The following is a 26,056-nucleotide window of genomic DNA, read 5'->3' on the forward strand; positions in this document are numbered from 1 at the left end:
TTTATTATATGAATATTATATCTTCTCCTATTTTTTACTAGTGGTGCTTAGGTGTACAATCTAAAAACGGGGTTGAAACATGTAACATTATTGCTAAAAAAATTCAACACATTTTAGAACTAGGCAACTATTTACTAGTAGGCAAACAATGCTTTGGTTGAAACTATTAGGCCTGGATAAAAACTTAGTCTATGTCATCATATTTGTACACGTAAGTTGGACGGTTCAACGACGAACATTTAATTTTAAATCTATGAATTAGTTATGAAAGTTACGATGGTTGATGACTGTATTAATTAATGGTTTTGGTTTATTACGCCATTACGATTAAAGCTGTTTTCCGTGTTTGAGAACTTGCGTGTATTTTAGCTTAATTTCGTAGAGGTTTAATTATTGAGTACCAATTAAACTGAATTTTCAATATTTTTCATATTCTATTATTTTCTTGATGGCATTTATATTTAAGATCGAAATCATAAACATTTAACTGGCCATTGTACAGTTAAATAAAGAAAAACACTTTTTCTTGATTTTTTATTGTATTTGAATTACTTTGGGCTAGTTATCTGTTAAAAGTGGAATTGATAACAAAAAACAATAACATTTACTGTATCTTCATTGACACTGACATTTTGAAATACGGCAGTGTACGATTATTTTGTCGTACAAGGTTGGCAACGCTCCGTGCAGTGGGCGCGGCCGGGTTAGCGACTTCCAGAGTTAGCGAATTCCGCCGCGAGACAAAATCGAGTTAGCGGGTTCTGGAGTTAGCCAATTCCTGACTGAGACGGTTAGCCAGTTCCAGAGTTAGCCAGTTCCGACACACGACCGAGTTAGCGAGTTCCTGAGTTAGCCAATTCCTACGTCTCAATCATTTTATTAAAAGATTATCAATATTTTATTCATAACCTGCAAGAAAATTTCTACAATAATATTACCTGCATTTTACACAAATGATGTTGTATATATGAAGAATGTAAATACTGCACATAATCTAAACATAACTGAATATAATATATGAAGAATATATATCTACTGGAATCAGGATCCGGCAAGGTGACTAAACTTGGCCTTGGCCAAGGACAAACTGGTACCTTACTTATCTCTTATCAGTCTGTTTGTTTACTAACTCAATTATTGCTGTTTATTTGCTTTTTATCAGAATCCTAGTTGTGTGCTAAATATTCTGTGGTTATTTTTACCACTAAATCAACTGCATACAATTTCAATTAGTCTTGGCCTATTCTGTACATGACCTTTTGTTACTTACATTGAGCCAAGAATAAATATATTATTGGCCCTCCTTTATACAAATAAAAGGGAATAAAAACAAAATATTTGTATTGGGAACAGAAGAATTTAAATCTGCTTAATGAGAAAACTAGAGGAAATTGTGTTTGAGTCTTGTGGCTCACAGGGCTTTATGCAGGAGTATATAGCCGACATCTGTCTAGAATTAAACCTGATTAAAACTAACATCCTGGAACTACACATAGATAATCTTGTCTCTAAACTTGAATTGCTTATCAAACACTTTGACAATGTCCTTTTGGACAGTGAGGAAAGTAAAAATAGACTTAATTCATCTCTACGAGAGTCTGCAATTCTGGAGTCAAAATTAATCTTGGAGAAAAAACATAGAGAACAAGACTTGGACAGATCTTTTCACCATCAAGAAATGGAAAGGGAGGAAAAGATTACTATGATGAAACAAATTAATGAGACAAAGGAGAAGCTTAGGTCTAACATAGATAGACATAACCTAATTCTGGAGGAAAACAAAACTTTGGTTCAAAGTATGTCTAAGCTTAAAGCCCTTAATGACTCATTAGAAAAACAAATTAATGAAAAAAACTCAAATCAAGCAAAGCTTGAATATAAGCTGCAGTCATTAACTAATGAGTTAGTAAGCATACAAAGCAAAAGCTGGGGTAAAGACAAATGGACCGACGATTCTGTCCTAAATGATTATTTCTCTGCTATGGAAAGTAATATGGAAAACAAAGAAATTTTATTTTTAGGCCCATCTGCTACTTCTTTAATCAAATTTGGTTCCCCAGAGACAGTATTGGAGAGTCTTCAATTAACCTCCTACCACACATGTAAATATGCATTTCTATGCGTCAGTAATAGCACTGACTGTGAAAACGATGACTCTGGCTCCCATTGGAGCTTGTTATTCTTAGACAAGACCAATAGTAAGGCTTATCATCTTGACTCTTTGAGCCCAGTAAATAATTACCCAGCTCAAAATGTGGCCGATAATTTAGGTATTGACAAAAAAAGTTTCATGGAAATGCCTAGTGTGCAACAGAAACAATCATTTGAATGCGGAATACATGTGTTGGCAAATGCTAAATATGTAGCGTATCATTACTGTGCAGGCACCGGATCAAACATTCCCTTTGAAGATTGGTACGCAAGAACACTGGCTATCAAGAAAAATAGTGAGGAAGCTTCCAGTAAACAGCTTAAGCCGACACCTTATATCAACAGTAAACAAACTATCCCATGTAATAGAAAAAATTTTGTTCATCAGAAGAAAATTAGACACAACAAAGGAAAAAATGTCCATAAACTCGCTAGTTGGACAATAACAACAAAAAATAGGTTTGAAGTCCTGGACAAAATAAATGAAGAGGAGAGCAACAAAGAAACTTTGAATATACCTAGTAACCTTTACATACCTTTAGTTACCTTTACATGTGTCCCATAACAGCTCTACTAAGCCGCTTAATAAGAATCCCAAAAAAAACAGCTCAATAAATGCTCCCAAAAAGCAGCCAGACAACCAAAAGAGAATTATGATTACAAGTGACAGTCACGGGAAAGATTTGGCTTACTTCCTGGATCAAGCAAGTGACAGCAGTTACAATATTACAAACCATTGCCAGCCTGGAGCTCCATTAGAGTTTATAACTGAGCCCATCAAACAATCAGCGATGGTAAAAAAATTAACTACTAATGACTTTGCTATCTTGATTGGAGGGACAAATAACGTTACAAAGCAATCTGCAGCAAATCCAGCACCGTTTTTGCAATTGTTGGAAGAGAGCCTAAAAGAAATGCAAACTTCACTCAAACATACCAACCTCATCCTATCTACGCTACCTTACCGATATGATCTGAGTGCATCTAGCATGGAAAATAAGCTAATCAAGGAGGCTAATTCTACCATCAGGCAAATAACGTACAACCAGCAACACATTAAGCTTCTTGACCTATGGACCCTTGAAAGACGTTACCACACAAGACACGGGTTACATTTTAATAAAAAGGGAAAAAAGACCATCTCCAATGAAGTTGTCAGAATTATCAGAAACCATCAAGGGGATCATGAAGACCTAAACTATACTCCCCAACAGTCGAATCCTACGTTGCCACCCAGTGATACTCGGATCAACATTCAACACAAAATGCCATCATCCGCATCTTCATCACTGAGTGAGAAGCAAAAAGATGCTCCAAGGACCCAGGGAACAACGGAACCTCTCCAAACAGATGCTCCAAGGACCCAAGGAACAGCTGAACCTTGTCTAGAGACGGTCACTCCTTCAACTCCATTAAACTCATCAATGCATTGTGACAGCCCATGTGATCTCAACTCTTCTTCTGTAAGTGACAATGTACCATTTTCAGGATTTAGCACCCCTAAAATAAGTGAAACAAATCCTTTGCTAGAAGTTATATCCAAACTTGAAAACAAAAATATCAAGGCATGTAGTAGTAAATCTGAGCAGTCCAATGAATCTAGATATTTTTTAAGGAAAAAAACAGTTGTTTCAATAGTAAAGTAGCTAACAAAAGTCTGAGCAAATCAACACAGAGTGACAATGAAGTTCACACCTTTAAAATATTACAGGTCAATATTCAATGTATTCGCAATAAGGTTTTAGAGCTTGAGCATTTTAGTAATAGTCATGATATTGATGTTATTTGTGTCTCTGAACATTGGCTCACTGAAAATTTAATTGATATTTTTACTCCTAAAGGTTATATTGCTGCTGATTTAATGTGTAGAAAGCAGAGAAAAAATGGAGGAGCAGGGATTTTTGTACGTAATGGTTTGAATTTCTTAAAAATTGATCTCAGTAAATTTTGTCTGGAACTACATTGTGAATTTAGCTGCATAAGATTAGATAATATTGATTTAATAGTTATTAGTTTATATAGATCTCCTAATGGTGATGTAAATGTCTTCTTTGAAAACTTTGAAGCGGTTGTGATAAGTCTGCAGAAATATAAGTCAAAACTTGCAATTTGTGGTGATTTTAATATTGATTTTAACAGCTTGAATTTGCATGAGGTTATTGTTTTTAAAAATATTCTAAGGTCACTAAATTTGGTCTGCTCTAATAAATTGCCTACACGCTTAAATGCTTGCCTTGATAATGTAATTGTTAATTTTTCAAGTGATAGTTACTCTACAGAAGTTGTACCAGGTTGTTTTGCTGATCATGATCCATTAATTTTTAAGTACTTTCATGTTCCTACAGCCACTAAGCCCAAAGATAAAGGAAATTATGTATTCATTAGACGGCATAAAGAAGAATTTGTAGAGATGTTTGTAAATAATTTGGAGCAATTAGACTTTAATTTTATTACTGATAGTTATCTCAAAGATTCTAATATTTTTGATATTTTTATGTCATTTTTTACTAAATATGTTAGTCTATGGTATGAATGTTCTCCGCTTGTAAAAAAATGTTCTAGGAATGTCAAAGGCAAAAACAAAATAAGTTGGTACACTTGTGAGTTAAATGAAATCAGAGAAAGGATGCTTACATTGAATACGGTGTACAAAAACTTGACAAGGTGTGGGTCTGAGCTTGCCAACAATGGTTACACTGCTTACCTTCAATGCAAAAAGCTGTATAGAAGGAAATTATCTATTGCAAAGAAAAGTGCTTGTGAAAAATACATTGAATTAGCCCCTAATAAATGTAAAGCAGCGTGGGATATCATATCTCTTGAAAGTGCTCCTACAAAAACACAGGACATTCCACTGAATCCCAATGACTTGAATGATTTTTTTATTGACTCAGTAAAAGATTTGGGTAGTAAAATTAAGCCTGTGGGCCGTTCAGCTGATGAATATCTGCATGCTCAAACAAAGTGTCAATCTACTTTTCAATGGAGTAAAATAACACCTGAACAAATAGTTGCCATTGTTTCCAAATTTTCAAACTCCAAAAGCATGGACTGTTATTGGTTATCCAACTACATTGTCAAGAAAACCATTCACCTTATATGTAAACCTCTTGCGCTCATATACAATAAATGCTTAGAATCGGGTTATTTTCCTGAATCACTACAAATTTCAAAAGTAATTCCAGTTTTCAAAAAGGGTGAAAAACATTTGGCACAAAATTATCGTCCAATATCAATTGTCCCAATTTTTTCCAAAATATTAGAATCCTTAATTTATGATCAACTAAATAATTATTTTGAAAGTCATAATCTTATTACAAGTAGCCAATTTGGATTCAGGAAAGGCAAAAATACAACAACTGCAGTTCTGAAAATTGTAAATGAAACCTTAGACGCCTTCGAAATGAAAAATTCTGTCATGCTCTCTCTTTGTGATCTAAGCAAAGCATTTGACTGCATTCCATTTGAAATTTTATTAATGAAACTAAAATTTTATGGAATTAGTGGTGAACCTTTGAAATTAATTGAGTCTTACTTGACCAATCGGAAGCAGTTTGTGTCAGTCAAAAACAATAATTCAGTTTTGAGAGATGTAGGGATAGGTGTTCCGCAAGGCTCAGTTCTAGGACCATTTTTCTTTATAATTGCAATTAATGACCTGCCAGCAAATGTTGTGTCAAACTCTGTTATTTGCTATGCAGATGACACAACAATTCTCTGTAGAAATAGAAAAATTGAAATTTTAAACACCCTGGCTGAGTCTTCCCTTAGTAATGCAGTTGCCTGGTTCTCAGCCAATAAACTGTTTTGTAATGAAACAAAAACTCAAACTATTACTTTAAGTTTAAACAGAGATTTAGAAAATAAAGCCGTAAAACTTTTGGGGATATATATTGATTCAAAATTAAACTGGGGATCCCATATAGAACATGTATGTAAAAAAATATCCAGGGTTAGCTATCTTATCTGGAAACTAAGTGATTTTGTTTCTGGCGAGTACCTTAGAATGGCTTATTTTGGTCTTCTGGAATCACACATAACCTACGGTCTCCTCTTATGGGGCCATTCCTCACAAACAAATGATATTTTATTGATTCAAAAGAAAGTAATTCGCAATATGTGTAGGGCGAGCCTTGTGGAACACTGTCGTCCATTATTTATTAAACTTAAAATTCTCACTGTTGTAAATTTGTATATTTTCTGCTCATTAATGCACATCAAAATGAACTTACAAGAATTTGTCACAAGAGAGAGCATACACAACCACGACACAAGAGGGAAGGTGAGACTTGATATCCCAATGCACAGATTAGCCAAAACTGGGTCATCTCACAAAATTAACTGCATTAGATTTTTCAATAAACTTCCTTCATATGCTAGAACTGCACCAGTCAATGTTTTCAAGAAGAAAATGTACGATTGGCTATTAAAAAATCCATTTTATTGTTTAACTGAGTTTTTAGACTGTCCTGTGATCCTAGATTAACACTTGTAGATAGAATTGGCCAAGAAATGTTGTTATTGTCAGTAGTATTTGGGCCTATATAGGTTTATGATTGTTATATGTGTAGATTTTATTTTCCTTAGTATTATGATAGATTTAGCCTATATTGTATGACGAAGCCTATTTCATGTAATATGATCAATGGTGAATAAAGATTTCTGATTTCTAAAGATTTCTGATTTCTGATTTCTGATTCTTTGAGCCACAAAGCTCCTTGATAGTCACAGAAAGGAATTTCAGAGTAATCGTGTCCAATACATACCTATCCTGGTAACCTGGTGCTAGTGAACCCTCTTTCTCTTTGACGGTAAGCTTGTCAAGACCAAACCTCTTCCTCAACCTTCGCAGCTCTGATCTGTGTCTCGCCTCTCTTGTTTCTACATCAGTCTCCTGCTTGCCTGGAATCAAACAAGAATATGGAGCTATTTGAAGAGTGCAAAGTTCGTCATTACCGCTCAATCAAGCAGCCCCTGAGCTAAAACGTAATTAAAAAGTAGACTTTATGAGCTGACTGACAAGGGTAAAGCCTACTTTTAGCGAATTTCCCTATAGGGAAGTAGCTATTACCGTAGGTGGCACGGTAAGACCTAGGCCTGGGACCGATTTACTTTTTAATTTTGATGTCCCCAGATGCCAAAAACACCATTCGTCCAGATTGTTATTCCCATTTACTTCAGGCTAGACCTAGGGGTTGCGGCATTATCACTTAGAAAAAATCATTTGGTGATTTGACAGGATTTGAACCCGGGACCACATGGACCGAAGTCCTACGCTCTACCACTAGACCAGCTCACTTCTCCGTAGTCAAAGGTAGTGCTTCTACGTACTATCGTAATATACTGGGATCGTACTGATCTAGTGGTAAAGCACAGGTCTCTGAAGTCCAGGGTTCAAATCCCACCAATCACCAATGTGAAAATCTGCTCGGCCTAGCTTGAAGTAACCATGAAAATGGTTCTGAGGGAGAGCCTAGCCTGTACTCACCACTATCAGTTTGGATGGCACAGCCAGGTTCACAGTCCTGGCAAGTCTCCCTGCCTGGGTGGAGATGACATTCTAATGTGGTGGATCCCACCCTCACCTGTGTAACAATACAACACAATAAACAATGGAAATAATGGGTGATTCAAATATAACTTAAGATTATGAACTAATCTTTTAAACTTTAACCAATCAGTACTATGATTTGGCAATGAAGTTTAGTGCGTAATGTTGGAGTGAGATCTAACTCTGCACACTACAAAACCCAATCCAGCTTCCCGTCTCCCCTTTACTTAATAGGCCTACTTAGTACTTTAATACTTTTCGATGAACACAGCTTCACCATTGGACCTTCCCACTGATAGGCTTTACAATACAATATTCTTTATTGTTCATTTGTTAAGAATTACAATAGTGTCAATACAATAGTGAATTGTACGTGTTAATTTCCATAATTATCATAAAATTCCTTTATTGAGTAATGATAGAAGGGTCTTGTGATTAGCCACTTCTTCAACTCCTGGTGTAGCTTGTTGCCAGTCAGGTCTCTCAGGTAGTCAGGTAGATGGTTCCTCAGTTTGCAGCCGGTGTAGGAAGGTTTTTTTTCTCCCAAAGAGTTGTTCGGTGAACTGGTAGGGCAAATTTATCTTACTACCTTCTCTCTTTTTCTCAAGCTACCAACCCTATTTTTATTTGTGTGTATCAACGCCATTTGCATTTTATACATTTTCCGTGAGGGAACGATCCAAACACTGGTCTTGTTACCATTATCTTTTTGTTAGATAGCATCATTAATTTTTAGTCCCTTGGCTAATGATCTCACTGGGAATCAAACCAGCTACCTTCAGATTTGAAGACAAGCACTATAACCACTTGACTACCAGGAGAATTTAGCACAAGAACAATCAGTTAATTGTCGTGCAGTCATCAAAGCCAAACCAAGACAAAAAATCTTTAAAGATAAAAAATACAAGTTAAATAAGTAAACTGCAAATTAACTGAAAATTTTTTCTATTACTTCACTTACCTCTTTGGAATTTTCCAATGGTTGAACATTTATTACTGGTTTTTTGTTCAAATCTTTCAAATTCCTACTAAAAACATTGAAAACATATTTTGAGCATTATGTTTTACCTGAGTTCCGTGATGGAGGGCGACTGGGTCACTCTCTCGTAGGGCGACTGAGACACGATGTCCGTCAACAAATGTTCCATTCCGACTGCCCAAGTCCACCAGTTGGTAACACTGATGCTCCTCACTGTAGCTAACCTTCGCATGGTGCTGTCACAAGGGAAACACAAGTTTGATTGATGAGAGAAGACGTGTGTTTTGGGTTTATAGTTAATAAATACAGCATACAATATAACACTAACCCTCAAATAAGAGATACTTTTAGTCTACTATTTATCTCAGTATCAGGATGAGTGGAGAACGGAGTGAGATGCCTTGTGTAGCTTTGTTACTGACTAACTTCATTTCTACGATTTCAAGACTTAAAATGTTTCTAAAAATTCTATTTCATAAGTTATGTTATGTAATTGGATTTTTTCAACGTGTCTGGGACACTGTAGTTTGAAACAAAAGACGCGTTGTAAAATTCCAATTAAATTATAAAACTTATTAAAAACCAACGTCATTAAAAATTTTTGTGATTCTATTGTAACAGGCATTTAATGAAACTGCCAAGAGTCAACTTAAAACTCTACATACCTTGCTGATACTAATGTCAGGTATGGTAATGGCGTGGTCGCCTTCCCTCCCCAGTGTTCCACCCGTGCACGTGACGATGAACAGAGAACCTATGACCAAGTTGTCCAGCGTCGTCTGCTTCACGACCACCCGCAGACAAGGCGGCCACGCACTTGCGATCTCTGGAACAAAACATACAACTCTTGATTGTACATAAGGAGGAAATAGCTCTTGTAAAAAGTGTATTAGCATACTTTCAAAATAGACTCCCTCTTATCCGGACTCCTCGGGACCGAGGCCAGTCCGGATAACAGTTTTTTCAGTTAAACGGACGTCCCCAAAATCACGTTAAAACAGCCTATTTAATGCATGCAACCCAAATATATGACTTAAATTTAGGAGAGCATTGTGTTTATATACGTGATCACTGATCTCAATTCTTTCCCATGAGAACAGTCGTTTCAGTACCGCCCACTTCCTGCTGATCAAGTCCGGTTAAACCGGTGTGCTGATAAAAATTCTCCGGTTAAAGAGATGACATTTACGCCAAGTGTAGTCCGGTTAAACTGATGTCCGGGTAAAAGGTGTTCGGATAAGAGGGAGTTTACTGTAATACTAAAAAAGTTGTTAATGAGCCTACAAAAGTTACAAATTTCAGCCACCGTGTTGGATCATAATGTGGATAGATTGAAGTTTAGGGAAGCAATGTTAAGGATATTACAGGTGCGAAGTTGACTGAGCATAAATTAACTTTGTATAGTGTTGTAGCAAAACAAAAATACTTTATTTATACTTAACCATAATTTATTTAGTGGAAGTTTGGCGACAAAAAAGATGTCAGTTATTCTTCCTAGACCTAACAGCACTAATGGAACTGTGTGAAAAAAGGGTATTTTATACGAATCTAAAATATCATCCCATTGCCTGTACTTTTCCGACTTCTAAACTCTATGTTGAGTGGCAAAATGTTCAAAGTCCTCTTAAAAAAACAAACATTTCTTCAGAAAGTTCAAAGATGTTTTACCTCAAAGGTTAGTTAAGTCATAGACAAAAAGAATGAAATATAGACTGTCAGCCGTGCTGCGGTTACCATAAGTTCCGGCACACACCGCTGTAGTTTACGTAGCGCGTACGCTGTAACTACCGTGGCGATCCCAGCGGTGTGCGCCAGAACTTATGGTAACCGCAGCACAGCTGACGGTCTATATTTAATTCTTTTTGACCATAGACAAAAGTACTTGCAAAATTGAAAATTTGTACTTGAGTTTTAAAAAAGCTCATGTTCAGATAATATTGCTCAAGCAACTCAAAAAACGCACTTGACTAGAATAATGTTCACCCTGCTATGCAGGTTAGGACCCACTTTTTTGTACACTTTTTTAATGAGGTTGGCGGCCTATTTTAACCTTGCATTTGCCCGTGCACATAGGCTATGGACCTGTCCGTGGTCGTGGAACATATCTAGCAAAGCAAGGGGTGAGCTGGTATAGTTCAAGGGTGAACTGTACTAAAAAGTAGTGGCAGTGTCCAAGATCCAAGCCCACGACATCGCTACCTTGGGCCCGAAGTCCAAGATGCTACTGACTGAGCCACCAACTCCTGGTGTGTACTATAAAATAAATCACCTTTGAGATAAACATTCAGTTTGCATTTAGCAGTTCCATTATTATATAAAAGCAGGGTAGTTGTTAATTGGATTAGATCTTCCATTTAAAAAATAACCTTCCACCACTTTGAGGACTTTTATCAAAGTAAAATCAGTCCAAATGACATCACCAAAGAATTCTCCTTTTTTACTTTCTCCCATAGTATATGGAGTATATTGTTTTTGTCAAAATGTTTGAGTTTGAGTTTTGAGTGTAACCATCCGATTTGGGCCCCCATTGATCCGAAAAAATTGTTTTCGAAGTGATGTCTGTGTGTGTCTGTCTGTATGTGTGGATGTGTACAGAGCTACAGACCACACCTGTAGTCCGATTTTGATTAAATTTGGTATGTAGGTAATCCATGGTATCTCCAGGCGTTTTTTCATGTTTTTGAAATTTTGATTATTAATGGCGATTTTTCCATAAAACCTTTAAATTAACAGAAAAATCGAATTTTCTAAAAAATGGCTTGAAAGATTTTGATAAAACTTTAGTATGTTATAGCCCTTCAAACTCTGAACAAAATGGTACTCAGGGTACTCCTATCGCTGTAAAAATTATGGTTCAAGAGCTATTGTAACTTTTATGTTTTTTCCATAAAAACCCCATAAAATAACAGAAAATCAATTTTTTCTATTTATAATAAATAAAAATAAAAATTAAATAAAAAGCCTGTTGTTATCACAATTTGTATGTTATGACTCCCAATAATTATCAACAAAATAGTGCAACCCCCCATTGCTGTAAACATTACAGTTCAAGAGTTTTTGCACCTTATTCTAAAAAAAATACCATACTTACTCCCACCGCATACCCATGATAAAGGTTGTTGACAAGCTAAAAAATGGGAGAAAGTATGTGTCAGATTGCTGATACCGGTTATTTACTATAAGAAACTTAATGTTCAGCCATGTAAACAATGTGAGTTTCTTAAAAACCTTCATTACACCATTGTAATCAGTGGTGTAGTGGTGAGGGAAAGCGAACAGCGTCCGAACTCTGCTTTTTCAAAGAACCTAAACCTAAGTATTGGTAAACATACTAAGTATTTTTCTGTGATATTGTATCGGTTGTGAAAAATGTACGACAACACCACTGATTGTACCGGGGATTTTTAACAGTTGTGTTGGCTGAAGTTACTACTATACCAACCACAAACGTCACTTTACAAAACAATAAAAACAACTAGTACCAGCATCTGATGAAACGATTTGAGGAACTTCTATCTTTGGTTTGTCAGTATTTTCTGTGTGGTTTGTACTTGGATCACTTGCATCACTTGATTGAATCACTTCAGTAATCTCTTTTTCACAGTCACTACCACTATCTGAGCATTCGCCCTCTTCTTTTATCTCTATTTTTATCTTCTTTGGTATCTAGATAATGAGAAATGGGGAAAATAACTTTTAATGTTATATCTAGCAACAAAGTTGTAAAATGTAATATTTTTTGTGATAACACCAAATGAAAGAATCTGTTTTGCTGCTTATATGGATGGAAGAAAAATATTTTAAAGGAAGCTGTATTGCAAACTGTATTTCTCCATAGCTTTGTTATTTTTTTTTTTTTTTTTTTTTTTTTTTGTATGGGCTACTTTGAACTTGAACTATGTAATAAATAGATTTACACACCCTAACGTTGTCAATCCTATTTAAATATCAGTTGACTTGTTCTAGTTTCTAGTTTCATTTTTAAACCTTTACTTCCGTATAAAATTATTTAAAAACATTGTTTTTGTTAATAGAACAAAACAATAATAGGCACATTTTGTTTGTAGCCAATAACAATATGAAAAAGTACAAGGGAAAAAGGTTTTCATCTTTGCTTCTAAATGGGTGTAGGGTACTTTGAGGTATTGACCTCCCCTTTTATAACAAATTGCCTGATATTAAACCAAATATGTATTTTAGACAAAAGATATTCCATATTGTCACTGAGCTGGCGATGCTTAATGAGTAGCTTTTAAACAATTGAAACCAATAATTAATTGTAATTTGATGGGGAGGAGGTGCTAGTGACATGATGGCTGCTGAGCTGATGGGCATAAAACGTATACCTACTGTTTTACATGGCGTTAAGGGACACTCTTGTATTGCTAAGGGGATAGTTAGCGACAAAAACAGCTGACATTAAAAACATTTTGAGTGCAAAGTATTGACTATAAATACCACTAACAGCTGTGTCATGGCTATCTTTAACTCCAGGCCGTGGCCATCGAAGTGGCAACGTCGCAAGTATTGTTGTAACAACTGTTTTGTTTGGAGGCAGCTGACGGTGTTTGTATATTTTTTTTTTGAATAAGAAAGCTTGGTTCTTGGGTTATGAAAATATTGACTCCATTTTCATTGTACCGGGTACAGAGATAGATTTTCAATTTATATTGTTTTGGTTTTCAATTCTATATGTTTCATTTTCAATCTTTTTATAAATTTATATTCATAAATTTAAATAAATAATACGCTAATCAATGAGCTGGTGTCACCACTCTGCCATGTTATCTTATGGGACGTCTGGCGCTAAACACTACTTGCGACGTTGAAAATTCTACCAGGCCGCGACCTGGAGTTAAAGGTGGACGTGGCTGTGTTCCTTGTATCAGCAAAACTAGGTTTAAGAAAAGTAGTTGGTTCAAACTACTGTGTTTTCCTTTTTATTGAACACTTGAATCAAATCAAGGATTCTAGCACAAAACTAAGGAGGGAACAGTTGATTATTACATCTACACATTTTATCAAAGTTTTGTTCCCTAACAGTGATAAATTTCATAAATCATGTTTAATTTAAAAACCATAACCATACCGATTGCAGATAAGTATTGGGTTGTGAGGGAGAGTCCGGACATTCGGCTCGCAAGCTGATCAACACCGGTCTGTAACATACAACGCAATTACGCAATTTAGACTCTTCTTGTGAATTTTTTAAAATTAATTTTTATGTAAAAACTTTGAAGGTAAAAGCTGTTTGGATGTATAATTTTTTTTTTTTTTTTTTTTAGGGAGAGGAGGGAAAATGCTTTTACGCACACAGGTAGCCAGCCTGTAGTGTGAGACTCCTGAAATTATCAGACTACTCACTAAAAAACCCCCTCTACTCTGTTGGACACAGAACTGGAATTGTTTGTCACATTACTTCAAGTCAGGCCAACATGTGACCTAAGCCCTCAGGGCTCGCACCGTTTCTGGCATTTTGATTCTTTATGACCTACACCGCATCCCGGTCAAGGTCGATCTTCTTGGCGCGGAGGATACCCTGGATATAATGTGACACACAGGTCCAATTGTCCTCACCCTCCGTCATAATCGGTATGACCGTGTCCACCAACAGCAGTCCTATTAACTGTTGAGCCTCCAGGCGGGGCCTTTCCCAGCGCTGGCAGTGGAAAAATGTATGTTCCACGTCATCGAGAATGCCTGGGCAGTATATGCAGTCAGGAGACACGGCTTTGCCCATCCTGAACAGGTACGACCGGAAAAAGCCGTGTCCCGTCAGAAATTGGGTGAGGTAAAAGTCCACCTCTCCGTACCGCCGATCAACCCAAGGTTGGACTAGCTGTATCAGTCGCCTGGTCCAGAGTCCCCATGTCTCCTGTTCCCAGCCCTCCTGCCACAGCTGGTAGGTGCGGGTGCGTTCCTCTGTTCGTGCCTCGTCCTCCCCGCGGTGCCGCTAAATTGCCTTTCTCTCCGCCGCCAAAAGTTTGACGGGGATGACTCCAGCAATCACCAGGACGGCGGGCTCGGACACTGTTCGGTAGGCAGATGCTACCCTCAGTGCTGCCTGACGCTGCACTCGGGCGAGCCGCATCCTGTATGCCTCCTTATTTAGTGCGTCTGCCCACACCTCCGCACCGTACAAGAGTACGGACTGGACCGAAGACATTAACAGCCTTCTACGACTGGACCGAGGCCCTCCGACATTGGCCATCAACCGGCTAAGAGAAGAAACCACCCTAGCGGCCTTGTCCGCTGTTCGGAAGATCTGATCCCGCCAGCTAAGCTTGCTGTCTACCATGACCCCAAGATACTTGGCAGAACGAACAGTTTGAACCTCGACGGCTCCCACCCTCAACGGCACGATGGTGTCAATCCGTTTTTTTGTCAAAATCACGATCTCGGTTTTGCTCAGAGCAAGTGAGAGACCGTGGTCTGCCATCCATGCGTTTATGGTACGCATAACTCGGTTTAGCTTTAGCTGAGCCAGCTCAACGCTACGTGCAGCTATCAAAACTGCAACGTCGTCTGCGTACCCAACCAAGACCGTTTCCTCAGGCATTTCAGACCTCAGAAGGCTGTCATAAGCGACGTTCCAGAGGTCTGGGCCGAGTATGGAACCTTGGGCAGCACCAGAAGTGACACTCATCGTCCGCGGGCCCTCCGCAGTGTCATACGTTAGGAGGCGAAACCGGAGATAATCCTCTATGATGCGCATGAGGTATGCCGGCACGTGGAAGGTGTTCTCCAGAGCGTCCAGCATATCGCACCACCTCGCCGAATTAAATGCATTTCGCACATCGAGCGTTACGAGCAGCACAACCCTGCGAGAGTAGTGGTTAAAATCCTCAGCTCTCATCACTGCTTGCTTCACCTCCTCAATCGCATCAATCGTTGATCGCCCCGTCCTGAATCCATACTGACGAGGGGAGAGGTCCCCCGCAGCGACAACGGCTGAATTCAGCCGGGAACGGATCAATTTCTCGAGGACTTTGCCAGCCGTATCCAACATACACAGAGGTCTGTAAGAGGATGGCAGATCTGGGTCTCCCTTGCCCTTCCCAACAAGCACAAGCCTAGCTGTCTTCCAGCACAAGGGGAAAACCCCTTCGACCAGGCAGGCGTTGTACATGCTCAAAAGGATCAAGGGGTTGGTAGTCAAAACCTTCTTGAGGACTTCACCCGGTACCCCATCAGGACCAGGAGCCTTGTTGTTCTTCAGGGATATGACGGCCGCCACCAGCTCTTCAGGGCTGAAAAGTGGGACGTCGTCCACCCTTCCGAAATCCCGCAGTGGTCGCAACGCGTGAGCCGGGAAAAGGGACTCGACTATCCTCTCCATAGTGACCCTGTCCATAACGGAAGGTGGAGAGCGGGTTCCAAGTTTCTTGGTTACAAGTTTGTAACCCAGGCCCCACGGGTTGGAATCAACATCGTCCCTTAATTTATCCCAGCAACTGCGTTTACTCCGATTGATGGCTCGACGAAGATACCTCCTAGCCGCCCTATAAGCATCCGACTTACGCCGTCTGTCTAGGGGTTCTCTAGCCCTGGTAGCAAGTCTTCTGGCTCTCAATGCTGCTCGTCGCAATTCCGCAATCTCGGCAGTCCACCAGTACACAGGACGCTTATTGCACCGGTATCTCCTGCGAGGCATAGATTCATCGCAGGCCGAGACAATCAGTTCCATCGTGGATGCAACTAACGCCTCTGCGTGAGGCACGCCAGTTGCGGGATGAATATCCGGCGTTCTTCGTAGGATGGCTCCATTGAATTTTGCCACGTCCAGCTTTTTAATGTTCCATCGAACGGGCACTTGACGAAACGCTGCCACTTGTCTCTGATGACCATCCAGGACGTCAAAAATTATGTACTGGTGGTCACTGCCCGTGTAATCCTCCAGGACTCTCCAGGATCTGATCCTTGGCAAAAGGGACTCAGATGCAAGGGTAATGTCTGGGATCGTCCCCCGCATCCCAGGGCGGCGGAAAGTTGGCGTGTTGCCCTCATTCAGTACAACGAGTCCGGCTCTGGCAGCAAAGTCCAGAATATACTTGCCCCGGGAGTTGGTGAGGGTCATTCCCCACTCGACAGCCCTAGCATTAAAATCCCCACCCACGACGACGTGTCCGGTGGTATCGCGCACGCTCTCTTCTAGGCGGTCTATCTTCTCACGAAAGTCACGGATGGCCTCGTTGGGAGTAAGGTAGACACTGAAGTAAGTGACATCCCTGCACCGAACCCAAACGAAACCTCGGCCATTCGCGTGACCCCGCACTTGTACTTTAGCTGCATTACGAGCCCAGAATGCAGCAGTACCAAGACTATCAGGGAACCATAAAGATGGGTCCCTATCTCGATACTGGTACTGTTCGCTGATTAAGAGAGCGTCGACATCGTGTTCGAGGGCAAACTGACAAAGAAGTGCGTCAGCCGTCCTGGATCGCTCCAGATTGCACTGAAGGATTCTTATCTTCGTGGGAGAGATTTCGCTTGCTGTAGAGCAGTTTTAAATACACTACACTGCCCAGACCCAGCTATATGCTTTACGTGTTTGTCAGCGAGCCCATTTTCTTTGCAAAGGAAACAGGACTCGACTTTGCAGTCCTTACGGATGTGACCAACCTCCCCGCACCGAAGGCAGTTCTTGCTTCGGTCGGGTCCCTTGCAGTTTCGGGAGGAATGGCCGAAACAGAGGCATTTAAAACACCTCTTCACTTCCACTCTCCGTCTGAGCCTGCAGTTGACCCAGCCGACTCTCAGATGCTGGAGTGCCAGCACCCTAGTGGCAAGCGCGTCTGCCATTTCGGCGATTGCCATCCGCTGCTGACTCCTATTGGGTTTTGTGAGCCAAACCCTTAGGATGGCCGTTTGCCCGGCAAGCTCGGGTACAGCTTTCTTCAGGGCCTCAACAACGTCACTCTCCGTCGACACACAATCAATGTCTCGAACCTCAATTGATGTCTTGGGCTCAAGAGCACGGACGGTGCCCTGGCCTTCAACAGCTGCCTTCAGTTCGGCAGTAAAAGCAGCCTTGTCTTTCGACTTACCCAGTTCAAGGAGAACGTCCCCTTCCCGGGTTTGTCTAATCGACCGTACAACCGTATCGGTCTGCTCCGGTTTAGCTTTGGCCTTTATTACGCCCAAGACCTCGGCAAAAGATCTCCCCCCTGAGGGTTTGACAAGGATTGCCTCCGTCCTGGGCTTTTTGGGCCGCGACCTTTTCGGAGCAGGGACCGAGCCGGGCCCAGTTTGGGCCACGCCGGTTGGCTGTGCCTTCACTGCCTCATTCTTCATGGAGGCGACCTCCGCCCGCCTCAATTGCCTCTTCTCCTTTTTGGAAAGGCGTTTTTCCCACACAGCCTCAGGTGTCTCCACCACTGACCCCTTTCGGGAACTTCCCTGAAGGGGGGTCGTGGGTTGCTGTGCCTGTCGGCGCCTCGCTGGAGCTGCAGCTACGTCCGAAAAGGATCTGGACACAGCAGACGAGAGGTCCGTCTGAGTCGCCTTGGCCTTAACCGTGGTCTTTTTGGTCTGGACGCCTTCTTCTCTTTTTGGAGGACTCTCCGATGTGGAAGGCCTCCGACGTTTCTTAGAGGGCAGCGCTCTTTCATCGGGCAGGGACACCACCTTTTCGGCAATCTTTTCCATGGTCGCCTTGCTTACCAGACGGCAGGCAAAGACAAAGCCAAGGTCATCCTCTAGTTTGGCCATTCCATTTTTGACCACTTGATTTACGGCTCTCTGGGTCCGGAAGGTGTCCAGCATAGCCTTAATGGTCTTTTCCGTGTCACGGAGCCGGGTTTCAATGTTACTATCTGCGTCAAGATATTCCTGACGCAGAAGCACAATCTCAGAGCTTTCCGACCGCGACGTCGCTGTGAGGGTTTCCTTCGGCATCCCTACAGCATCTACATCGCCAACATTTTCTGCACCGTTCCCAGCTCCACTTCCCGAAGGAGATCCTAACGGGGGAATCATAGAGCACTTGAAAGGTGCAGGTGGCGGAGATGTCCTCACGTTTTTCGGTGGTGGCGACCTCTTAAGTTTGGAGCTTCGGACAAAAGGGCTCTGCTCCACTTCAAACGAATTTACTTGCTCATTTGAGCTCCTCTTCAATGATGTGTTTGGGGTATTTTTATCAAAACTCATCGTGTTTTTTCCAGCGCATCGTGCGGCAAGGAGCGGCCCGGAATCAGTCAGGAACGGGTATACCCTCGGGGACAAAAACCCCTACCCCGGTTCCCCGGGGCCCAACCTCCGTTTGCCCAGCACCGGATACCTGACGTGCCGGGGGTCGCCCGTCGCAATGCAGAGCCCGACCTCTGCATCCATGCCGCACTCCCTGACCAAGGACCGAAGTGGCTGGTTTCTCACGACCCACTGAGAATACCCATCGGCAGTGCAGAGCACACATCAACCCCTGCAACACAACAGGGGCACTCCCAGGGACTCCCAGTGAGTTCGTCGGTCACCCTTTTAGTCGCCTCTTACGACAAGCCCGAGAAGGCTGCGGTACTATTCTAACCCGGTACCGCACGGGGGAGTTTGGATGTATAATAAACATACCAGTAAATTTAGCAATCAGTTAGGAGTAGTTTTCTGATTTTGATTTACAAATAGGCTAAAATACAGATTGAATAAGTCTTTTTTTAGTACAGATTAACTCAGCAGCCCTAGGGGATGTTATTTTAATTTCCTTTGATTTAAATTATCATTTTATTTGTTTTTTACAAGTCTCTGCTGTTCAACATCAAAAAGTGTTCGACGTACCGGTACTTTATCCGTGGATAAGCATTTTGCGACAACTACCTAACATTCATGTCATGGAATATATTGGAGACAACATACCATGCATCACCTTCTTTAGGTTATGTGTCTAAAAACCAACTGGGTGTATAAATAATTCAAGTGAATAATAAATTTGTTTACACATTCAAAAAGTATTTGTTACTACTAACTACAAGCTACCTACTATTAAACCACCCTTTCATAAATAAAATATGAAGCCAAACGCCACAAACAGGAATTTAGACTTTTTGAACCCTTTTAAACCAAATGTATAGAGAGAATGCAATTTTATGAAGCTGTTTTTGCATATAGGCTAGATCTTTACCAGTTTTCTTGGAATAAAACAATTACCGGTATCTATAATCTATATATTAATAGAAGCACGTTTCTTTAAAATATTTTTTCTCAGCTCCTGTGCATCGCAGGGGAAATCTACGCATATTGATAGGAATGTGTTTTCCTGTAGATATGCAGAATCCCTGTTTAAATTAAAATAGGCTCAAAAATAAGGACAAAAAATGAATTTAAAATAAAAATACCCCCGCCACAGCAAACCTGCCGTCTAAGCGAATTTCCATTTGGCTGAATTGATTTTCAATTGGTCTATTTAAATAACATTAGGTTTAACGAGTACCTAGGTTTGCTGCTACAAGGAAACTAATAAATAGTGTGTTTTAAGTAAAATAATTATTGCTTAGTATAAAATGAATATATTTGCCAAGTTCGATCAAAAGACATCCATAAACAAGCAAACTACAACATTTTACAATATTCTCCATAAGAATAACATGGGAATTTTAAATTTAATTTTTTTTTTGTTTTCTCCGTAACCAATAACCGTACAAAAACACTTTGATATACTGAATTGTTTGTTTTTTTAAGCTCTTTAAGAAGGTTTAGAGAAAAATTGGAAAATTTTGTGTTTTGAGGGTCAAAAGTGAGAAAAACCAATTTTTAACCCATAAAACCCCCCATAAAATCCTGTTCCCATGGTCCGATCATGCTGGATCGCGAACTCATTCAAGTTTATCCCGCCTTACACCTTCAAACCAAATTTCATCAAAATCGGATAAAAATTACTCAAGTTATCGTGTTCACGGACACATATATATATAAATCTATATATATATATATATATCTATATATATATATCTATATATATATATATATACATATATAAAAATTTGAACGAATGGTGTTTTTGGCCTCTGGGGACATCAAAATGAAAAAGTAAATCGGTCCCGGGCCTAAGTCTTACCATGAGACCTACGGTAATAGCTACTTCCCTATAGGGAAATTCGCTAAAAATTACATGGGCCTTGTGGGAAAGTGGGTTGCCAAGCTGGTGACAAAATAACAACAAAATATAAACAGAAAATCAAAGCAAATGGAAGAAATTAGGCACTATACAGGAAGAAACAACATGATACAAAATAAAAATAGGATACAAGGAATCGTTTACTGTTAACATTTCACCCCATACCGTACCCGTAAAAGCAGCAAAATAGTTTCTTTCAAAATAAAAACTAACAACTAAAGTAAGAATACATTATTTGGTAATACTAAGTTGCATTAAAAATAGATTATATGTCATTTAGGCTACTTAAAATGTATCTTTTAACTTATGTTACTAATTTATATATTACATTAATAACAAAAACAAAAACGCTCAATGGCCCAATTTCTTAAAACAAAGCTTTTCTTTCAGTTAATAAGACATCCATTTTTAAAGACTGGACAATTTTTTTTAAGGTGTGAAGGTGGGCCCAGTTTTTGGTTTTGTGCTCTTTGATTTTTATCAGTTGTGTTTTTGTCCTGTATTGTTATATTGTTGACCTGTATAGCCTATGTGTGGTTTTTCAAAGTTAATATTTTGGATAGTTTTAAAAATATCTTAACTTAAGTATGACCAGGCAGTTCTACTGCATCTTTAGTGATAAAAAGATGTTTGTATTCCTGTGACAAGTAAGCTTTTATTATTATAATTTTAATTTTATATTAACACACAACCAAACTTACCTTTTCACTAGGTTCACTAACATCCACATTTTGCCTCTTACTTGAGTCATTGTCATGAGATTGCACTGAAGGCGTCGATGAGTTTACTACTGGTACTTGTGAGTGAAATTGGAATGATTTTGAAGATTCGTCAAAATAATAATATGTTCCACTGTTCCCTTCATAGTACAAACCTAATTCCTGTAAACAAAATTTATTTTTAGGCTACCTAAAATCACTGGTCACATCTAGAACCTCCTTAACCCAAGAGAGGACGCATACTGAAAAATTATCAGGTTGGTATTTTTTGCATACATGTTGTAGGCCTATTTATTAGGAGTCTTTGACTATCACTAAAATAGCTTTTATGCTATGAACCCATTCCAAAAGATGGTTTTTTTTTTTTTTTTTTTTTTTTTTTTTTTTAAAGCTTGGTGGCCTCTTTTAATTGTGCATAATTTGCCTGTCCACATAGACTAAGCGCCCGTGCGTGGATTGTTTACAGCAAAGTAAGGAGTGAGCCGGTACAGTACAAAGGTGAACTGTAGGTAAATTTTAGTGGCAGTGACCAGGATCTGAACCCACGACATCACTGTCTTGGGCCCGAAGTCTGTGACGCTACCAACTGAGCCACCGACTCACATATTTGTATGCGTCTCTTCGCATACAGTATTCCAATTATTGTGACTTAAGCTGAGTTATTAAGTAAAAGAGATAAGCTAAATCAGTTTTAAATACAAACGTTATCCAAAATTTATACTTAATCCTAGCTTTTGTTACCGATAATATTGAATTGTCTTTTAATTACTTTAATATCATTACTACTAAAAATGTAGGCTACCGTAATTAATTTAACATAACAGATTTGATTTTTTGTTCCTTATTCACCATTTTCTTCTTCTTGACTTTCGTAATTTGCATGGTATAACTTAAATGAAATGGACTTTTACTTCAAATTCTTTAACTAAACTAAAATCAAACAAACAAATAGGCTACAGTGGTAAACAATCTTACAGCGTTATAGTAGTATCCAGTGTTGTAGTCGTAGTACATGCCTGAAGTGGCCTCGTAAACAAACCCTGTCTGTTGAACTGCATTCTCTGCAGCTTTTTTAATGTCTTCCACAAGGTTTCCTGTTTCAGCCGATTCCGTCCAGACTTCAAAATCTGTATCACTGGTCTGAGTGTTTACATCTTTTTTGGTGATTCGGTTAACACCACCCTTTAACAAAAATATATCCTAATATTATAACAAGTTATTCATTACAGTACACATGTTTAAAACTGCACTTAGTGTTGGGTTATTCATAGTCAAGAGCCTACTACAGTTAGTAATAAAAGTACTTTACTAGTGAATTATGTCCAGTGATAGAAGTAAATTCTATTAACTAAGTTACTATGGTCAAAAGTTATGTTAATTAGACCTGTAAGTTAACTTCATAGCTTTGATGCTGTAACATCAAATAGCCTACAGTAGGAAACATCGGAGGGATTAAAATTGACAAAAGAAAATACCTATAAGCCTAGTCTACACAAGCAATAAAAGAGTACTGTAGGTAGCCTAGATATTTAACTTTGACAAAACCAGCAAAACTTTGATATCCGTAATGTAAGTTTGGATTTTGGTTAGGCTGTTTGGTTGTTATTGGAATCAATACTTTTAATAAGTTATTCTTAGCCTATATGATGGAGTCAGAAATCATAGGCCTACGTTTTTTTAATTATTGAAAGTGCAGTCATAAGATACTTAGAAGTACAATTTAAAATATCGATAGTTTTGGTTCAATACGACGTAGTAGAATTTAAATTTTTACCTAACAAATTCTAGAATAGGTACTAAGAATGCTTAACTTTAAGGCCACTATTAGCCGTGAGCGACTAAGTTAGTTGGGCAACTCAGCGGGAAACTAGTTGCCCGGTCAGTCTACCAGTTCCATCTGGCGCCGGGACAACAAGGGTAATTTGGGCAACTGCAAAAAATTTATATAGACAGAAATCTTTGCTATGGTTACGTACACATGGGAGCGTTGCAACGGGCGTTGTAACGCGCTTCAGATAAGCCTTTGCGTACACATGACAGCGTTGCAACGCGCGTTTGAGAAATTTTGTCTCAAAGCATGTCTCGGCATAGCCATAAAAGTCGAAAAGGTAGTTTTTACTAACTTTTTGTAAGGGAGTTGTAGGCCTACTTAAGAAAGAAAAAATCAAAATACCCTCGTTGCAGCTTAATTTAATATTTCAATTATAAAATATTAAATTAATGATGTTTTTTGCCTTTTTTTGGACATCAAACTGGAAAAAGTAAAGCAGCCCCGGGTAATTGTGTCGGGGAAAATTCCCTAAGAACACTTTTTACAAGAAAGTTTAGCTCGTATGTTTTTTCTTTGTAACCTAATTGAGGATACAAACGTCAGCTTTTAAATTCTAAAACATGTTAACTTAATTGCTTTATTTAACGAAAGTTTAAGTCTGTCTAGCACCTTGTGAGATCATTGTTAGGGATTGGATTTTAAAAGAAGAGATCATCGTGATTACCATAAGGTATTTTATATAGAAGTACTCAGTAAACATACATAAAACCTACTCCCCTCTACTCCAAAACGCGCGTTACAACTCTCACATGTGTACGGTCCCATAAGAACCTTCGTAGCTCGAGGCGCGCTGCTAGCGCGCATTGCACGATGAACCTCTGAGACGCGCGTTGCAACGCGCGTTGGCCGAAGCACTGGCGCTGCATGTGTACGCACTCATTTGATTGCTGTGTTTCTAGGACGCGCGTTGCAACGCTCCCATGTGTACAGGGTCTATACGTGGACAAATTTGTGCTCTTTGAAAGTCAGTGTCAATTATAGTGTTGAGCAGTATGGAGGGAGCTCTTTTTCTTCCCCTTCTCTTGAATTGCCGGCTGAGTTGTCCAGCTAGTTGCTAACGGCTAATAGCGGCCTAAAAGGACAACATGTAAAGTGTCTTTTATTAACTTTTAAATTGCCTAAGGCCATCAACTTCCTACAAACAAAAACCAAAGATATTTTTTTACATTGACTCAAAATCTAGGCTTACTTACCTCTTTTAATTTATGATATAGTTTGTGAATGAGAGCTCGCTGGCGTAATATACATTGTTGAAGTTTCTTTACAAATCTGAGAACTTCTGGCAAGTCTCGTATCGCATCATCAACAGATTGGCTTGTAACAAAGTTGTTTCCCCATTCACCTCCATCTCCACTGTTTTGTAGGCTCAAAAGGTCAACATTTGGAGCTTCGTTTTCTTCCGGGGATGGTTGTAGGATTAGGCCTACTTTATTTCCAAGTGTTTCTGTAGTTGATTTTGCAGGTTCAATCTCTTCTGACTGTATACCTACATCTTGATCATTGTTTTCCAAGGAATCACCCATAACTTTTTTTCATCTGAAACCGAAATAACTTGTTAACAAAATAAAAATACACTATTTTATATTTAGGCTGAGAGAGTTCATTGTTATTGGGAAAGAATTGACGAGGCATATTGTGCACACAATGTTGTTTAAAATAGGCCTATCTAAACCATAAACAGTCGTAAACGCACTCACATAACTAGTACAAATAACAAATAGTTAAATTAATTTCAACCATTAACACTGTAATCCAGCATCTCTAGCAACATTCATAAAACTCTTAACCTTAACCATAAACCATAACCTCAAAGAATGAAATGAAGTTTGCAAGGAGAAGAAGAACAAGTCAGCCAAGACCATAACGTTAAGTGAAGATATGAATAAAAAGTAACAAATTATTAGATATTTTCGCAGGCTCGTTGATTATAGTATATACTATTTTTAACTAGAGTTCTATGTTTATGATAATAAGCAAATCCACGCAAATCACATGTTACGATACATAATCTTGTTGTTTTGAATTAAATCATAAATCATTTTATTTGGCCATTTAATACAAACTGTACAAGGCTAAGTCATATCAAACATCACAATTCAACATGCACAAATCAAACATCAAATAATAAAAAGCAAACATGCAAGCAAACAAAATAAAATCAAGAGTTCAAAGCAAACAGTTCTGCAAAACAGCAAACCATGCATCTTACCAAGCCATACATTACTTGTGTTATCTTTCATTAATCATGCTAGAGATCTGCTTCATAAAACCAAAATTCATCTAATTAACTATACAGCCCGATGTGTAACTCACTCACTCAATGGGGATACAAATTCTAGACCACTTCTAGAATAGCTAGAGATCTGAAATTTGGCACACTTGTAGGTCTTGGGCCCAAACCCACGGGAAAATCCTAAAAAGTTGCATTTTTTAACATTAACCCCCCCGTAATCTCGAATTTCCCCCCCTTGTTATTCTTATTGGAAATAACATTGAAAATTCCCGACTTTGGTATGGTCATATGAATCGTTTAGAAACGTGCTAGAGACTTCAAATTTGCGTAGTATTGTAGTAAGAGACCTTACATTACCGGTGGAATATGCAAAAGTCCCATTTTCAAATTTTAACCCACCCAAAAATCCAAAATGGCGGACCTCTGAAAACGAAAAACACTTTTTTTTCAACCGGATGTAGCTCGAAAACGGTAAGAGCTAGAAAA

General features: G+C 39.0%; 1 protein-coding gene across 3 annotated transcripts in view; it reads right to left on the reverse strand.

The window, feature by feature from the left end:
- Window positions 1-25,115, reverse strand: part of LOC128996538 (angiogenic factor with G patch and FHA domains 1) — a 57,427-nt gene extending 32,312 nt beyond the window's left edge. Inside the window, exons 1-9 of one of the 3 annotated variants that reach the window (XM_054421925.1) lie at window positions 25,035-25,115; window positions 24,531-24,873; window positions 22,482-22,688; window positions 21,489-21,668; window positions 12,164-12,347; window positions 9,347-9,507; window positions 8,771-8,917; window positions 7,640-7,736; window positions 6,918-7,053 (exon numbers count right to left, since the gene is read on the reverse strand). In XM_054421925.1, the coding sequence (XP_054277900.1) occupies window positions 6,918-7,053; window positions 7,640-7,736; window positions 8,771-8,917; window positions 9,347-9,507; window positions 12,164-12,347; window positions 21,489-21,668; window positions 22,482-22,688; window positions 24,531-24,860 (1,442 nt within the window). In that variant the 5' untranslated portion in view covers window positions 24,861-24,873; window positions 25,035-25,115. Of the gene's footprint in view, window positions 1-6,917; window positions 7,054-7,639; window positions 7,737-8,770; window positions 8,918-9,346; window positions 9,508-12,163; window positions 12,348-13,770; window positions 13,841-21,488; window positions 21,669-22,481; window positions 22,689-24,530 lie in introns of all 3 variants that reach the window. The other 2 variants (XM_054421928.1, XM_054421927.1) reach the window with 2 other exon arrangements.
- Window positions 25,116-26,056: the final 941 nt, after the last annotated feature.

This window comes from Macrosteles quadrilineatus, unplaced genomic scaffold (genome assembly GCF_028750875.1).
Source record: "Macrosteles quadrilineatus isolate MER2022 unplaced genomic scaffold, UCM_ALF_1.0 Scaffold_6__1_contigs__length_79288215, whole genome shotgun sequence".
NCBI classification, from domain to species: Eukaryota; Metazoa; Arthropoda; class Insecta; order Hemiptera; family Cicadellidae; genus Macrosteles; species Macrosteles quadrilineatus.